Here is an 18,529-nt window from a genome sequence, read left to right as displayed (position 1 = left end):
AATATGAGGGGAGTCCCAATGATAAATGGGACTGCCAAGAACCTCAGAAGCCAGCACTCAGGAGGTTCTCCTCAGTCCTAGTAGAACACTCAGCATGAAGCAGGCAGGCCACAGCAGCCAGCCTTTCAGTCCTGCCTCTCATGTTCAGACAGAAGGCCTCTCAAGAGCCTGGGCACTGCCAAGAGCGGAAGAGTACTTGCCTGTTACACATGCTGGGTGCCATCTCCTCAGGGCCCATCCCAGCACAAAATCTATTGTATACTTTTATACAGTGCATACCTCACTTAATTTCAAGTCTCTTTAGGGTGGATGAACTTCATAAGTGAGAGCTAAAAAATGTCCATGTGTCTGTAGACCTCAGTACCAACTAACATTTTATCTCTGGCCACATATAAGTTATAATAGTCATTTTTCAGCCACTACCTCAGCCAAGTGATCAAGGTCAACATGAACAGTGATAAGTCATGTTGAGTGTAGGTACCTTTAGTATAATGTGATGAAAATAGCACTTCTGTGGTCTTCCTCCCCAAAACCTGTAGCCCCAGTCTAATATTGAGAAAAGTAATTGACAAGCCCCAGTTGAGGGCCATTCAACAAAATACCTACCCAGTACTCCTCAAAACTGTCCAGGTCATCAAAAAAAGGAAAGTGTGAGAAACTGTCACAGCCAAGAGGAGGAGCATAAGGAGACATGAAAATTAAATATAATGCATCTTGGATGTGATCCTGGAACAAAAAAATTTGAGGCGATCAGAATAAAGTTTGGCTTTTAGTTAATAAAAACGTATCCATATCGGTTTATTAATTGTGACAAATGTACTATAATAATTTAAGATGTTAACTGGGAAAATTGGATGTGGAAGATACGGGATCTCTCTGTATTTTCAGGAAACTATAAATATAAAACTGTTCTAAAATTAAAAGTTATTTCAAAAAGTCAGCAGCAGGCACTTTTGAATCATGAGAGTGTTGTAGGCATTTTTTTCACCTGAGACAAATGAAATACCATGAGACAAATGAAAATGGGAACTACTTTCCAAATTTTATGACATGCTGCAAAAACAGTTGAAAGAGAAGTTCATAGCGATGCAGGCCCACCTCAGGAAACAGGAAATCCCAAGTAAACAACCTTAACTTTATACCTTTATATCTAAAGGAACTACAAAGAGAAGAACAAAATGAAAGAGGGAGGAACACACACACACACACACACACACACACACACACACACGAAAAGGTCAATGAAACTAAAACCTGGTTTAAAAAAAAAAAATTGAAAAACCTCCAGCCAGACTCATAAAAAAAGAGAGGACTGAAATAAAAAAAATCAGAAATGGAAGAAATTACAGTTGACAGCACAGAAATACAAAGGATTATAAGTGATTACTACAAACAAATACCAACAAATTGGAAAACCTAGAAGAAATGGATAAATTCCTAGAAACAAGCAACCATCCAAGACCGAATCACAAAGAAATAGAAAATCTGAGTAGACTCATTACGAGTAATGAAATTGAATCAGTAATTTTAAAATTCCCAAAAAACAAAATTCCAGGACCAGACAGCTTCACAGGTGAATTCTGCCAAACACTTAAAGAACAAATGTGGCTCCTAGGCTGGCTCAGTGAGTTAAGCGACCAACTCTTGATTTCAGCTCTGGTCATGATGTCAGGGTAATGAGATTAAGCCCTGCGTTGGGCTCCATGCTGGGTGCGGGGCCTGCTTAATATTCTCTCTCTCTCTCTCCCTCTGCCCCTTCCCCACTCACTCTCAATAAATAAATAAATAAATAAATAAATAAATAAATAGTTAGTGACTTTACTCAAATTATTCCAAAAAATTGAAGAGGAAGGAATGCTTTCAAACATATTCATGAGGCCACCAAAACCAGATAAGGACACCACACAAAGAAAACTACAGGCCAGAACCCCAGATGAACATAGATGCAGAAGTCCTCAATGAAATATTCACAAAACAAATTCAACAAAACAGAGCATAAAAATCATACAGTCATCTCAATAGATGCAGAAAAAGCATCTGACAAAACTAAACATCCATTTATGATAAAAACTCTCAACAGAGTGGGTATAGAAGGAATGTACCTTAACATAATAGGAGTCATATATGACAAACCCACAACTAACGTTATACTCCATGGTGAAAAAAGGATAAGAGCTTTTTCTCTTAAGATTCGGAACAAGATCAGGATGCTACTCTCACCACTTTTATTCAACATAGCACTTGAGGTCCTAGCCATAGCAATCAGACAAGAAAAAGGAAATGCATCCAAATTGGTAAGGAAGAAATAAAACTGTCACCATTTGCAGATGACATGGTACTATATTTAGAAAACCCTAAAGACTCCATCAAAAAACTATTAAATGAATTTAGTAAAGTAGCAGGATACAAAATTACCAGAAACAAATGGGTTACATTCCTATACAGTAATCATGAAGCATCAGAAGGTGAAATTAAGAACAGTCCCATTTACAATTGCATTAAAAAGAATAAAATGTGTAGGAATAAATTTACTTTTTTTAAAAGGTTTTATTTATGTGAGAGAGCACGCACACAAGCAGGGGGCAAGGGCAGAGGGAGTGGGAGAAGCAGACTCCCTGCTGAGCTGGGAGCCCAATGCAGGACTTGATCCCAGAACCCTGGGATCATGACCTGAGCCAAAGGCAGACACTTAATGGACTGAGCCACCCAGGCACCCTGCAGGAATAAATTTAATCAAAGAAATGAAAGACCTGTACTCTGAAAACTATAAGACATCGATGGAAGAAATTGAAGACAACACAAATAAATGGAAAGACCTTCTATGCTTATTGATTGGAAGAATTAATATTGTTAAAATTATTACCCAAAGCGGGGCGCCTGGGTAGCACAGTCGTTAAGCATCTGCCTTCGGCTCGGGGCATGGTCCCAGCATTCTGGGATCGAGCCCCGCATCAGGCTCCTCCACTGGGAGCCTGCTTCTTCCTCTTCCACTCCCCCTGCTTGTGTTCCCTCTCTCGCTGGCTGTCTCTCTGTCAAATAAATAAATAAAATCTTAAAAAAAAATTATTACCCAAAGCAATCTGCAGATTCATTGCAATCCCCACCAAAATACCAATGGCATCTTTCACAGAATTAGAACAAAGAAACCTAAATTTTGTATGGAACCACAAACGATCCCAAATAGCCAAAGCAGTCTTGAGAAAGAACAAAGGTGGAGGTGACATGTGCCCTGATTTCAAACTGTACTACAAAGCTATCATAATCAAAACAGTATGGTATTGGCACAAAACAGACATACAGATCAATGGACTAGAGAGTCCAGAAATAAATCCATACCTATGTGGTTAGTTAATCTACAAGAATGAAGGCAAGAATATACAATGGGGAAAAGACACTTAATAAATGGTGCTGGGAAAACTGGATCACTGTCTTATACCACATGTAAAAGTAAATTCAAAATGGATTAAAGATTTGAATATAAGACCTGAAACCATAAAACTCCTAGAAGGAAAAACATAGGCAGTAAGCTCTTCACCATCAATCTTAGCAATATTTTTTTGAACTAGTCTCCTCAGGCTAAGAGAAACAAAAGCTAAAATAAACGGGATTACATCAAACTAAAAAGCTTTTTGCACAATGAGGAAAACCATCAACAAAATGAAACCATAACCTACTGAATGGGAGGAAATATTTGCAAATCATACATCTGATAAGGGGTTAATATCCAAAATATATAAAGAACTCACACAACTTAAAAAAAAAAAAACCTGATAAAAAAATGGGCAGAGGACTTAAACATTTTTTCCAAAGAAATACAGATGACCAAGAGATGCTTGAAAAGATGCTCGTCATCACTAAGCATCAAGGAACCGCAAATCAAAACCACAATGAGATATCACCTCACACCTGTCAGACGGGCTGTTATCAAAAAGACAAAGTAAGTGTTGACAGGAATGTGGAGAAAAGAGAATCTTACACACTACAGATGGGAATGTAAATTAGTGCAGCCACTGTAGAAAATTATATGGGAGTCCCTTAAAAAGCATACAACTACTGTACAATCCAGCAATTTATCTGAAGAAAACGAAAACACCAATTCAAAAAGATAATATGCAGCTCTATGTTCATTGTAGCATTATAATAGCCAAACTATGGAAGCAACATAAGTGTCCATCAGTACATGAAAGGATAAAAAGGATGTGTTTATGTGTATGGAATATTACTCAGCCATACAAAATAAAAAGAAAAAATGAAATCTTGCCATTTGCAACGCCATGGATAGGCCTTGAGGGTATTGTGCTAAGTGAAATAAGAAAGATTTTTTAAAAATAATAACAAAAGAAATATAAACACCATATGATTTCACTTATATGTGGAATCAAAAAACAAAATGGGCAGCTGGCTGGCTCAGTTAGCAGAGCATGTGACTCTTGATCTTGGGGTCAAGCCTCATAGAGCTTACTTAAAGTAGATAGATAGATAGATAGATAGATAGATAGATAGATAGATAGATAGATAGATAATAGGTAAAATTAAAATGTCCTTAGCTGTTTAAAAAATTTTTTTAAAACCTTAAAAACTAAACAAATGAAAAAGCAAAATAAAATGGAAACGGACTCAGAGAACAAACTGATAGTTACCAGAGTGGTAGTTGTTGAGGGTGGGGGAGGTAAAACAGGTGAAGGGGATTAAGAGGTACTAACTTCCAGTTATAAAATAATTAAGTCATGAACTCTGGTCCAAGAAGGCAATGTAGGAAGATGCTGAACTCACCTATTTTTGTAGACACACCAAATCTGTACCTATTGATAGAGCAATTCCTCCTGAAGAACTGAGGGCTGACTGATCAGCTTCTGCACAACAGAAGATAGACCACAGAGAGAATGGTAGGAAAGATGGAGACACAATAAGGAAGGGAACCCCCCCCACACACACACACAGTGTGAGCTACAGTGGAGAGGGATAGTACTGAGGAACCATGAGTAGATTTGTCTGCCCTGGGGCACAGAAAAAAAAAAAGCTATGGTTTAAAAGGCCAACTAAAATATAAAGGAGCCAGCCCTAGAGCCCTACTAAACAGTGGGGTTGCTGCTGGAATGCTCTGGGTTAGGGGGGCTGGTGAGCACCATGATTTATGTTCTCCCTTCCCCTTCATAGCACACACATGAGCCGGTTCTGGCACCAAAGTCAGCCTGCCACCTCAGCAAGCCCCATGCCTCTAGCCCACATAGCTCCAGACACCCTGGAAAGGAGAAAAATGTTGTGATTTAAAAGAGCAACAGGACTATAAAGGATCCATCCCTAGAACCTTGCCAGTCATTGGGCAGGGGCAGACTCTCTCTAGATCAAAGGGCTTGGCAAGCATCATGGTTTACATCCCTCCCCCCACCTTGATAGCATGGACGGGAACAGGGTCCAGGTGCCCCAGCCAACCTATCACCTCAGTGAGCCTGGGCTTCTAGCTTGTACTAGCCAAAGCCTTCCCACCCAGCACAATGCAGACCAGGACACCCCTAGTCATCTTTCACTATAGCTCCAGCCATCTCACTAAAGTGACACAAATGCAGGCCAGCACTACTGTGGCTCCAGATGACTTGCTAAGATACCCTCAGTGCAGAGCACCCCAGGCCCTCCCAGCCCATTCCCACCTTGGCCTCTGCTGTCCCATCATGGGTCCTTTGCACAGAGCATTCTGGAACCTCCAGCCTACACCAGACACAGATCCAGGCATCCAGTCAAAGTCACCAGGCACACACAGTCTACACAGAAGATGATCATTCTTTCAAGTTTAGGAGAAGTAACTATACCACTGAATTCATAGAAACAAACACAGAAAGTCAGGCAAAATGAAGAGACAAAGGAATATGCTCCAAACAAAAGAACAAGCACAAAACCTCAGGGGGAAAAAAAAAAACCTGAATGAAATGGAGATAACCAATCTACTTGATAAAGAGTTCAAAGTAATGATTATAAAGATACTCACCAGAATGAGGAGAAGAGTGGCTGAACTTTAACTGAGAACTTTAACAAAGAGATAGAAAATATAAAAAAAGAATCAATCAAGGGGTGCCTGGGTGGCGCAGTCATTAAGCATCTGCCTTCGGCTCAGGGCATGATCCCAGCGTTCTGGGATCGAGCCCCACATCAGGCTCCTCCACTAGGAGCCTGCTTCTTCCTCTCCTACTCCCCCTGCTTGTGTTCCCTCTCTCGCTGGCTGTCTCTCTGTCAAATAAATAAATAAAATCTTAAAAAAAAAAAGGATCAATCAAGAGTTGAAGAATACACAACTGAAGTGAAAAATACACTAGAGGGAATCAACAGTAGGTTAGAGGATGCAGAAGAATGGATCAATGATCTAAAAGGTAATGGAAAAACACCCAAGCTGAGCAGAAAAAAGAGTTTTTAAAAATGAGGTAAAGGGGGGAGTGTCTTAGACAACATTAAGTGAACAAACATTTGCATTATAGGGGTCCCAGAGGAGAAAAGAGAAAGGGTTGGAAAACTTATCTGAAGAAATGATAGCTGAAAACTTCACTAGCCTGGAGAAAGAAACAGACATCCAGGTTCATGAAGCACAGAGAGTTTCAAACAAGATGAACTTGAGGAGGTCTACACCATGACGTGCAATAAGTAACATGTCAGCAATTAAAGATGAGAGAATTTTAAAAGCAGGAACAGAGAAGCAACTAGTAACATATGAGGGACTCAAAGGGAAGAACAGGGGGAAAAAATACAAGGAAGAATACTCTCTTGGCAGGATTATCATTCAGAATTGAAAGATAGTTTTCCAGATAAACAAAAGTCAAAGGAGTTCATCCTCACTAAACCAGTCTTACAAAAAATGTTAAATGGAATTCTCTTAGTGGAAAAGAAAAGGCCATAATTGGAAATAAGAAAATTATAAAAGGAAAAAATTTCATGAGTGAAAGGAAACATATAGTAAAGATAGTAGAGCAATCACCAAGCTAGTATGAAGGTTAAGAGATAAAAGTAGCAAAAAGTAGTAGTATGTATAACATTGGATGGGAAGGTAAAAATGAAGTTCTTTTAGAATGTGTTCAAACTTGAGTGACTATCAACTTAATGTAGACTGCTACATAATTACGATGTTACATATGAATCTCGTGGTGGTCAGTAATCAAAAACTTACAATAGATATACAAAAATAAAGAGAAAGAAAGCCAAGCATAACACTAAAGAAAGCCATCAATCATAAGGAAAGAGAACAAGAGATGAAAGGAAAGAGCAGAACTCCGGGTGCCTGAGTGGCTCAGTTAGTTGGGCGTCTGCCTTTGCCTCAGGTCATGATCTCAGGGTCCTGGGACTGAGCCCCACATCGGGCTCCCTGCTTGGCAGGGAGTCTCCTTCTCCCTCTCTCTCTGCTCATGCTCTGTCTCTCTCAAATAGATAAATAGAATCTTTAAGAGAGAGAGAGAGAAGAACTACAAAAACAACCAGAAAACAGTCAACAAATGGCAATACATATATACCTGTATATGCTGCCTACAAGAGACTCTCTTCAGACCTAAAGACACATACAGACTGAAAGTGAAAGGATGGAAAAAGATATTCCATGCAAATGGAAACAAAAGAGAGAGAGAGAGAAAAGGGCAGAGTAGCAATACTTATATCAGACAAAATAGACTTCAAAACAAAGTCTGTAACAAAAGACAAGGGCATTATGTAATGAAAAGGGATCAATCTACCAAAAGGATATAACAATTATAAATATCTATGCACCCAACATCGAAGCACCTAAATACATAAAGCAAATATTAACAGACATAAAGGGGGAAATTGCCAGTAATTCAATAACAGTAGGGGATTTTTTAACAGCCCACTTATACCAATGACTAGATCATCCAGGCAGAAAATCAATAAGGAAATAGTGTCTTTGAATGACCCAGAACATTATACCCCAAAACACCAGAATACACATTTTTTTCAAGTGCACACAGAACATTCTGCAGGATAAATCACATGTTAGGCCACAAAACAGATCTCAATAAATTTAAGAAAATTGAAATCATACAGTGCACCTTTCCCAAACACTATGGTATGAAACAAGAAATTAATCACAAGAAAAAAATGAAAAAAAAAAAAAAAACACATGGAGGCTAAACAACATGGTGCTAAAGAACCAGTGGGTCAATGAAGAAATCAAAGAGGCTAACAGAAAAATGCATAGAAACAAAATGAAAACAATGGTTCAAAATCCTTGGGATGCAGTGAAAGCAGTTCTGAGAGGGAAGTTTATAGCAATACAGGCCTACCATAAGAAACAAGAAAAATCTCAAACAATCTAATCTTACACCTAAAGGAAGTAGAAAATGAACAAAGCCCAAAGTTAGTGTAAGGAAGGAAATAATAAAGTTAACAGAAATAAATGAAATTGAGACAAAAAAAGAAAAGAAACAAAAAGGTCAATGAAAACAAGAGCTGGTTCTTTGAAAAGATAGACAAATATGATAAACCTTTAAGCAGATAAAAGAGAAGACCCAAATAAAATCAGAAAAAGAAGTAACAACCAAAACCACAGAAATATAAAGGATTATGAGACTATTATGAAAAATTACATGAGATCAAATTGGACAACCTATGGATAAATTCCTAGAAACATACAGTCCTCCCATACTGAATCAGGAAGAAACAGAAAATCTGAACAGACCAATTACTAGTAATGAAATTGAATCAGTTATCAAAAACTCCCAAAAAACAAAAGTCTACCACCAGACAGATTCACTGGTGAATTCGTCTAAACATTTAAAGAAAATACCTAGTCTCCTGAAACCATTCCAAAAATATAGAAGAGGAAGGAAAACTTCCAAATATATTCTATGATGCCAGCATATTACCCTCATACCAAAACCAAAAGCACCACAAAAAAAAATTACAGGCTACTATTCCTGATGAACATAGATGCAAAATCCTTAGCAAAATATTAGCAAACCAAATTCAACAATACATTAAAAGTATCATTCACCATGACCAAGTGGGATTTATTCTGGAGATGATAGTTCAGTTGCAAATCAGTCATTGTGACATACCACATTAACAAAATAAAGGATAGCAATCATATGATCATATTAATATTTTCAGAAAAAGCATCTGACAAAATTAAACAACGCTTTATGATAAAAACCCTCAACAGAGTAGGTTTAAATGGAAGGTATCTTAATAGAGACCGTATATGACAAGCCCATAGCTAACATCATAGTCAATGGAGAAAAACTGAGAGCTTTTCCTCTAAGATTGAGAACAAAATAAGGACATCCATTCTTGCCACTTTTATTCAACATAGTACTGGAAGCCCTGTCCACAGCAATCAGACAAGAAAAAAAATAAAAGACATCCATCTTGGAAAGGAAGAAGTAAACTCTAGAGTATTTGCACATGACATGATGATACACATAGAAAACCATAGACTCCACCAGAAAAACTATTGGAATAAATTAATTCAGTAAAGTTGCAGGATACAAAATTAATATGCAGAAATCTGTTTCATTCTGTACACTAACAAGAAAGTAGCAGAAAGAAATTAGGAAGACAATTCCTTTACAGTAGCACCAAAAAGATTAAATACCTAGGAATAAACTAACCAAGGAGGTGAAAGACTATACTCTGAAAACTATAAAACATTGATGAAAGAAATTGAGTATGACACAAACAAATGGAAAGATATACCATGCTCGTGGATTGGGAGAATTAATATCCATATTATCCAAAGTAATGTCTAGATTCAGTGCTATCCCTATCAAAATACCAGTAGTATTCTTCACAGAACTACAACAGATAAATTGAAAATGTGTATGGAACCACAAAAGACCCTGAATAGCCAAAGCAATCTTGAGAAAGAACAAAGCTGGAGGTGTAGGACTCCCCGATTTCAAGATACACTACAAAGCTATGATAATGAAAACACTATGGTACTGGCACAAAAATAGATCAATGGAACAGAATAGAGAGCCCAGAAATAAACCCATTCTTTTTTTTTTTTTAAGATTTTATTTATTTATTCGACAGAGATAGAGACAGCCAGCGAGAGACGGAACACAAGCAGGGGGAGTGGGAGAGGAAGAAGCATGCTCATGGCGGAAGAGCCTGATGTGGGGCTCGATCCCGTAACGCCGGGATCACGCCCTGAGCCGAAGGCAGACGCTTAACCGCTGTGCCACCCAGGCGCCCCTAAACCCATTCTTATATGGTCAATTTATGATGAAGGGGGCAAGAATCTACAATGGGGAAAAGACAGTCTCTTCAGTAAATGGTCCTGGGAAAACTGGACAGCTACATGCAAAAGAATGTACCACTGTCTTACGCCATACACAAAAATTAACTCAAAATGGATTAAAGACCTAAATGTGAGACCTGACACCATAAAACTCCTAGAATAAAACATAGGAAGTAATCCCTTTGACATTGGCTGTAGCAACATTTTCCTAGATATATCTCCTCAGACAAGGGAAACAAAAGCAAAAATAAACTATTGGGATCACACCAAAATAAAAAGCTTTCATAGCAAAGGAAACCTTCAACAAATGAAAAGACAGTCTACTGAACAGAAGAAGATATTTGCAAATGATATCTGATAAAAGGCTAATATCCAAAATATATAAAGAACTTATACAACTTTACACCAAAAGTACAAATAATCCATTTAAAATAGGTAGAGGACCTGAACAGACATTTTTCCAAAGAAGATATACAGATGGCCAACAGACATGAAGAAGAGATGGTCAATATTATTGGCCATCAGGAAAATGCAAATCCAAGTCACAAGGAGATATCACCTCACACCTGTCTAAATGGCTAGAATCAAAGACAAGAAAAACAAGTCTTGGCAAGGATGTGGAGAAAAAGGAACCCTCATGCACTGTTGGTGGGAATGTAAATTGGTGCAGCTACTATAGAAAATAGTATGAAGTTTCCTCAGAAATTTCAAAACAGAATTACTATACCATCCAGTAATTCCACTATTGGGTATTTACCTAAGGAAAACGAAAACACTAATTTGAAAAGATATATACTCCCCATGTTTATTGCAGCATTATTTACAATAACTAAGATACGGAAGCAACCTAAGTGTCCATCAATAGATGAATGGATAAAGAAGTGGTGGTCTATATACACAACAGAATATTACACAGCCATAGAAAAGAATGAGATCTTGCCATTGGTGACAACATGGATGGACTTAGAGGGTATATGCTAAGTGAAATAAGTCATGCAGAGAAAAACAAGTATCATACAACTCCATTTACATATGGAATCTAAAAAACAAAAATAAGTCCATGAGGATGTAATGGATAGCATAAGGAATATAGTCAATATTATTATAATAACTTTGATGACAGATGATAACTAGACAACACAGGGATTATTTTGTAACATATAAAAATATCAAATCACTATGATGGAAGCCTGAAACTAATAGGATATTTCAGTTATTTCTCAACATAAGTCAACAGCAGGCACTTGTGAATCATGAAAGCATTGATGGTATTTTTCTCACCTGATCTCTGACCTCTGTCCCATGCCCTCCCATGGATGGAGCTTCTGCCCTGAGGGAGCCTTCTCAAGCCTGGCATCTGGGACTTAAGCTCTTCCTCCTGGAGCCTGTGCCGTCCTTCTGCCCAGGGAGTTCCTGTTCTGCTCATCTCCTGTCCTATAACCTTGGGAATGGAGAAGCAGGCCCATGTGGAGTTTGCCTTGCTTCACAGGCCATGGAGATGATGGCTGGCCTGGCCCTGCCCATGGAGTATGAGAGGAAGAAAGTGGCCCAGCGAATGCTCCTCTGGTTATTCCAGTTGCATAGCCACCCATTCTGGGGAAACAGTCCACATTCAGAATGGATCATCCTTGAGTCTCTCCCATAGAGAATGTGCTGTGAATAAGGAGCCTAGAGTATGTCATGAATTCAGGTTTGTTGCCTCAACTGGGCAGCCCATTCCCACAAAACAGTCCCATCCTAGTCATACATTAGTGCTGCTGACCTACCCCTGAGGCTAAGGGAAGTTGGAAAACTCCAGTGCATCTTCATAAAATATCATAAGTCCACTCAGCTGCAAAAAAAGTCATTGAAGGGAAAACACCAATGGTTCTCTTTACACATTGGCTTTTTAGCAGGTGCTGTCTGGGCACCTTGGAGCCCATCCTTCATGGTCTAGAGAGCCTCACGGACACTGTCCTTGTGGGGGTTTTGAAACTATTTTTAGTAATGTACCAGACTTCCTAACTGGAAGGTGTCCTGCAGTGACCTCATGACAGGGTGAAGGCATCCTGGCTGGTGCAGACAGGACGGATGGAAAGAGTCCTCTGCACAGTGCTGGCCTCTCATGGGTTTCTCCTCATCCCCCCTATCTCATCGCTTTCTCTGAGAGCACCCTGGAAGGAGTCCTGGGCCAGGTCTGCTTGGCCTGGGAGCAGGTGGTGGCCAAATGGTAGAAGTGTTGGCTTTGGTGGGCTGGCCTTTCTCTTCCAGCAGCCCTTAGGACCCCAGCCCTGACCCTGCTTTGATGCGAACTCAGGCCCAAGCAGAGCAGCTGCTGAGCCAGTGCCCTGGTCTTATCCTTCTTATCCCAGCATCAGCTTTGGGGAGCTGCACACATTCCAGGCTGCAGACAGCAAGGGCTGCGTGTCCAAGCCCTGTCTGAAGGCTGTGGCCTCCCTCATGGTCTCACACCCCAGCCTCCGCTGTAGGACACGCCCTACAAACTGCTCCCCTGGGCTCCTGCACAGGCCCCAGTAATCAGCTTCTGCCCATCTGAGGCTTCTGGGAATTTCCACTGAACTCCTTCCTCAGAACCCCTGCCCCTTCATGCCTGGTGTTCTGCTCCTCCGGCTACTAGGGTTCTTTCCCTGCTCACTTGCTCTGTGCCTCTTTGACTAGGATGAGGCGAAAGCAGCTCGGGTGGTGTTGGGGTTCCTCCTGCCCTTGAGGCTCACTCTCTCCTGCCTCCTGTCCTGTCCCGAGTTCATGTTTCTCTCTCCTCCTGCCGTCTCTGTTGCTGGACCACAGCAGTTCCAGGTAAAAGTTAGCTAGCATCTGAAACAGAGAGTTCAGTTGTATAGTTGTTGAACTCAAATGAATTTCGTCTCTATACAGATGCTCCCCAGCCGACAGTGCAGGCTGCCCACCTGGGCTGCAGGGAGACAGGCCTGCGTGACTGGACACCTGAGTGTGACAGCGCAGAGGCCATGTTGGCGCATGAAGGTGACACAAGGTCAGGGCGGCAGCCTGCACAGTCAGCTGTTACGGCTATGCCACCGCAGTACTAACAGCCCAGGGGAGCCCCTGGGGTCTCTGGCACTCTCCCTGCACTTGGGGTCTAGGAAGTATTAACGCTTTTAAGGTGTCCCAGGGAGGCTCACGCAGTATCATCCACAAAGACACACTGAATCTGACAGAGGTCATCCACAGCATCTATGATTCTGAGTAAAAACCACGGAGTAATATGGACACCAAGAGCCACAGTGAACCCCACCTAGGTTGGTGGCCTGCCCGGACATCTGCCTCAACTGCCCATCAGAGGTGGTGGCCCTGGATTGAAGGGCTTGTCCAAGTGCGCCAGGGTGGCGGCCACCCTACCAGAAGGCCTGTGTGGAGATGGGTGGGAAGCCGCCCTTTGCCTGCTATGGCTAATTAAATATCGGACTGGGGGGTCTATAGAAAATGTCCCACACCAAGTGAATATATAGATTGCCCTTAATGTGCTTGTGTCTGAAACACTCACAGTAAATTCTTCACGCAATTCAGTTGTGAGATTCTCACCCTTCCCTTTTTGCTGAGCTGAAATTCTTAGGAAAATACTTAGGCACCAACAACTAAGAATGCCTTGAGGCTGTATTTAGCAGAGCTAACAATTCCTGCATTTCCTGCTTCCCTTGAGAATCAGGTGTTAAAACCTTAGATGTCTATTAAAAAACAAGTGGGCCCAGGTCGCTAGCCCAAGAATGCCATTTATAAAGCTGTTTGTGTGAAAACAGGTGGCATTTTCCTTCCAGCCGTTTCCAGTTCTCATATTAATGTGAGCTTTTTGCAGACAGTCAGGCCGCGGCACGTTCACTTGTCTTCGCTCCCCTCGGCAAATAATCGCCCAGCTTGTGACTGGCATTCCAGGAAATGCGGTGCTTATTTGTACCTTTGTGGGTTTGGGGCCATTCTGTCAAAGAGGATGATTGTGAGGAAATGACTCTGCTCATTGGATGGCCAACCTCTGAGGACAGACTTGCTTTGCTGATCACCTTGCAGACAAAACCAGAGCCCTTCGAAGCTAGGAAGGCAGCTGCTTTTCAGGGAAGGATGGGTGTGGTTGGTTCACTGGACCAAGAGATGAATCTGTCTGGTTAGTGTTTTAGTTTTCTTTCTCCTCTGTTCTCATTTCAGATAGCTCCAAGTGATGAGATAGCCCATGACATGACTGGCTTTCTTGACCAGACCTTGTACAGATGGGATCATCTCCGCATGGAAGCCCCGAGGTCGAGAAAACTGGCCAGAGAGTTCCTTGCAGAGCTGCGCATGGTCGGCACAGCCATGCAGGGACCAGGCTCCCCGAGGCCTCGTGATGTGATGAGGAGACCATTTCTTCGTGGAATGAGTGCTGAGAATGAGCCATAGACATCTTGGCAAGATCTGCTAGTACATATTTTATGAAGCGAGAAGACAGGTTCTTTAGCCCAAACTCAGTCAATTTTATTGTTGATGACTGGATGGTGCCCAGAGCGTTCCCCACCTGCTCAGCCCAGCTGCCAGAGAATCACTAAAGAAAAGGCTTAGATAGGAGACCAGATTTTTATTTCCGTTTTTCCTCATATCAAACCAAGATACACAACTGTTATTTGAGTGGTTCACAGTCTTTGGACCAAGAAATGGGTCATGAACCACTGATCAATTTAGAAAGTAACTTAGTCCTTTTCCACAGGTCTCTTTTTTCAGAAGTCATGTTATTGGTGTTTCTTTTGGCTTGCAGGCATTTGAGATAAAGCCACACTGTCTTGCTTCCCTAAGAAATTCTTCATCGAGGAGTCTCTCGGGCACCTCAGAAGGGAAGCAGAGCCCCGCTGCAGACTGAGAGCGAAGTGGTAGCGACCAGGACCGCTGCTCAGTGGTGGGCACACCAGCCTGCCTGCTGTGGAGGGCAGCCCCACTTGCCAGTGGGGTAAAGCCACTTCCAGTGCTAACTCTCTTTGCTTTCTGTTTGTTAACTACTGCCACCAAAGAAGCTCGTGTGACCTCAAGGATGGCTGACAGCAGAGAGTATAGGACATGTTCTGGAAACATTAGAAGAGATTACGTATCAGTTATCTAGTTAACCAAAGTGGAAATTTTAAATTTTTTTTTTTTAAGATTTTATTTATTTGAGAAAGAGAGCACGAGCAGTGGGTGGAAGGGCAAGGGAGAGAGAGAGGCAGGAAGGGGCTGATCCCAGGACCCTGAGACCATGACCGAAATCAGATGCTTAACCCACCCAGGTACCCTGGGTATTAGAAATTTCTAATAAAGAATCGGTAACCCCAGTATTTACTTCATATCAATTTTAAAAATTTTCCCCTTTCAGGTTTATTCTTAATATGCATTGATTATGTGCTTTTCTGTGTGCGTTCTCGCGGTTGAGTCAGTCAAGACTTCGTGTCCACTTTGATTTATGTGTTCGTAATCTCCGAATTGCCCTCAGTTTGGGCTTCTGTTTGAGGTATGAGTAACATTTTGTTGGATTAGAGGTGGTGGTTTTAGGGGCATTCGTGTTTTGGCATATGGATCCACCTAAAGGTCTGGAAAATTCAAGAATTTTTGACCCGAGCCTGCCTTTTGAGCAATGTTGCAGTTTGAGCAATGTTCTGGTAAAATACTGTCGACACAACTACCGCCATTATTACTGTCACATAAAAAGGCTTCATCAAAATGTGTAGTAGCTGAAAAATGAGCTGTAGGTTTCACTTGGAGTCGAGGACATCTCTTCAGTGTTGTTTGCCGTTGGAAGTGTGACCAGCCTGTGCGGGCAGGAAGGAGGGGCTCCGTTGTCTGGTAGCCTGAGTGATCCCTAACTTGAGTGCCCGTCGGGAACCGAGCTCCTTTCGTGGGTGTGCTTCCACCGGAAGTTCATTCGTGCTGCATTTCACAGCAAACAGTCTCAAGACTCTTACCCACCTCAGACTGTTGAAGCTGCATTTCTGGAAGGTTCCTTCCTGTCCTGGCCTTACCTCAGCCTGTTTGTAGTATCTCCCATTCCTTTACAAAGCCTCTAAGTTCTCCCAAGCCTTGGACGTTTGAGTCAGCACCTGACCAGACTATCTGATCTGGCAGAGCTTTAGTCTTCACCCCGGTGAACTCCTGGCAGCCAGGCGGTTCTTGTGTCTGCAGCGAACCCTCACTGACCGTGAAGGCTTTCACCAAGGGGACAGCAGGCACTGGTTTGTTTACTGCCCTTCCGCCCCTTGATAAAGTCACTAACAAGGGGAGAAATGCTCCACAGGGGGAAACAAAGGGAAGCAGGACTGTTCCCCAAACTGGAGGGACGGCTGCGAAGCCTCCCTGGCAGGCCCTGGTCTTCAGTGTGGGCACATGCTGACCACTTCAGAAGGGTTACTGCTTCATTCCATTCACTTCTCTGAGGAGGAAGGAGCCTCCCAAAGTGCAAACGGAGGGGGAGTGCACAGCGGAAGGGTAGGAAGTGACGCTCTCCCCTTGACAACCCAGGAAGACAGGTGCCTTGTGCTCCCTGTGCTCCTGAGCAAGCCCACATCCAGCCACCGCAGAGGAAACCCAGTCGGGGCAGAGAAACTCAGGAGCAGACTGAGAAGTGGTTAGTAAATTCCACCTCCTCTTCCAGTTGCCTTGGATTGGGGGGCAAGTCGACATGTGGGTTCTTTCAGTTTTTTTAAGTTCAGAGAAGTAGGTTTCAAGCTAGCAATGGGCTCTAGTGAGAATGCACGTGAAGGCCCTGCAGGCCGCTGAGCCTTGTGGCCCTGCTGGAGAGCTCAGAACGCTGAGGCCTAAGGCAACGTCAAGCAGAGAGGCTGAGACCCAGAGGCTGTACGTGGGGTTTACCGGACTGGGTTTCTTTCCACCATAGTGTCTGTCAGGCAGAGGCCTCCAGCTTCCACCAGCAGAATATCCAATGACGAGTGTCTTCCACAAGGAAGACACCTGGTGGTCTCAGACACAGAAAACCCGGAAAGGTGGCTAATTCAGCCTCTCAGCAACGGGTTGGCTTCCGTGGAGTTCTGGCTTTTCTAAGTTCGGGAAAGCTGCCAAGCTGAGATTTTCCTGACAGCCTCCAAGAAGGAAAGGGACAGCAGGTTCTCTTGCCTCTCCCGGCAGCCCGCACCAGCCCTGCCCTTGTGTCACGGGCACACCCAGCCACGGCTGAGTGGAGTTGCTAAGACCGTGGGCAGATTGACCAGGACATGAGCGAGCTTTGAGTTTCAGGGCCTTCCGCGGCCTGGCCCCTCACAGGCCCTGGGAGAGGCCCCAGCACCGTGCTCCCAGGAGCATCTGTTCTTGTAAAATTTGTGATGAGAATTTAGCTGCACTGGCAAAGGTGTCCCTGTGCACTCGTACTGCCCCCCCGCCCGGCAGTGCAGGGGCGGCTGGGTGCACCGGGCCCCCGCTGAGGGGATTGGGGCTGGGGCAACGTCGCCGCCCAGTCCGGTGAGGTTGCCGTGAAGGGAGAGCTTCCAAGAACGCTGTGCCCCCCGGGGGCCGTGGCCCAGCAGCAGGGTGGCCTGCGCCCCGGAGAGCGGCCCTGCGGGAGTGTGGGGGATCCTTGCAAGACCTCCAGCTTGGGTCTGGGACGAACCTGTCAGAGATCTGACAACAGCTCTAGAATGATCTGTTACCAAACAAGCTGTGAAGCGGGGGAGACTGACGTTTTGGATCAGGCGTGCTGGAGACGCTGTGCGCGTATATGGAATCGCCGTCCTGGCGAGCGGTGACCAGAGACAGAGCTGCCAAACACGGGGAAGAAAAGGCGTTGACTGACTACCTGTTAGTGCAAAGCCTGTCACCTGCACTTTGTGATGGGTGGAATCTGTTAGCTTTTCTAAATTTGTAATTAATTTTTTATTATAAATAAAAAGGTACATTACACCTAATTTTGTATTCATGAAATATTACAGTCTTTCTCAGAAAAAGCTTCCCTTCACTCCCGTTATGGAAGCTTAAAGCCCCACAAAATCCATAGAGATCTGCCCCCAGAGAGACCGATTATGGTGTATCCTTTGGGCCTGGGAGTCTTGCCCTCGGATACCTAAAAAACTGGGGTCCCGCTGCCAGGGAAGAAGAGGGAGGGCTGCAGGGGGTCGGCCGAAGCCTGGTGGCATGCATCGTTCCCGGCCTAGGTTTCTGTAAGCCGGCCGTCCTCCGCACTGCCCTTCCCCTGCTGAAGCCCGCGCCCTCCTGTGCGCCGCTCTCATGAACGTGTGCACAGGCTCCCGGGGAGCCGTGGGATGGAACGGACTCAGCTCTGTTCAGTGGCACCTCCAGGACCCAGCCCACCCCCCACCCTGGTTCTGCGGCCCAACAGCTCGC

General features: G+C 43.2%; 1 protein-coding gene across 5 annotated transcripts in view; it reads left to right on the top strand.

Moving 5' to 3' along the window:
• Positions 1 to 18,083, top strand: part of FANCC (FA complementation group C) — a 269,377-nt gene extending 251,294 nt beyond the window's left edge. For 3 of the 5 annotated variants that reach the window (XM_087858797.1, XM_087858798.1, XM_087858799.1), the window contains one exon: positions 13,106 to 13,437. In XM_087858797.1, coding sequence (XP_087714923.1) covers positions 13,106 to 13,342 — 237 coding nt within the window. In that variant the 3' untranslated portion in view covers positions 13,343 to 13,437. Of the gene's footprint in view, positions 1 to 13,105; positions 13,443 to 14,386 lie in introns of those variants that run through there. The other 2 variants (XM_045780982.2, XM_087858800.1) reach the window with 2 other exon arrangements.
• The last annotated feature ends 446 nt before the right edge of the window (positions 18,084 to 18,529 follow it).

This window comes from Ursus americanus, chromosome 34, assembly GCF_024610735.1.
Source record: "Ursus americanus isolate L20-20 chromosome 34, mUrsAme1.1.p, whole genome shotgun sequence".
NCBI classification, from domain to species: domain Eukaryota; kingdom Metazoa; phylum Chordata; class Mammalia; order Carnivora; family Ursidae; genus Ursus; species Ursus americanus.
Note: the sequence above shows the minus strand (reverse complement) of the source record. Positions and strands in the feature narration are given on the sequence as shown.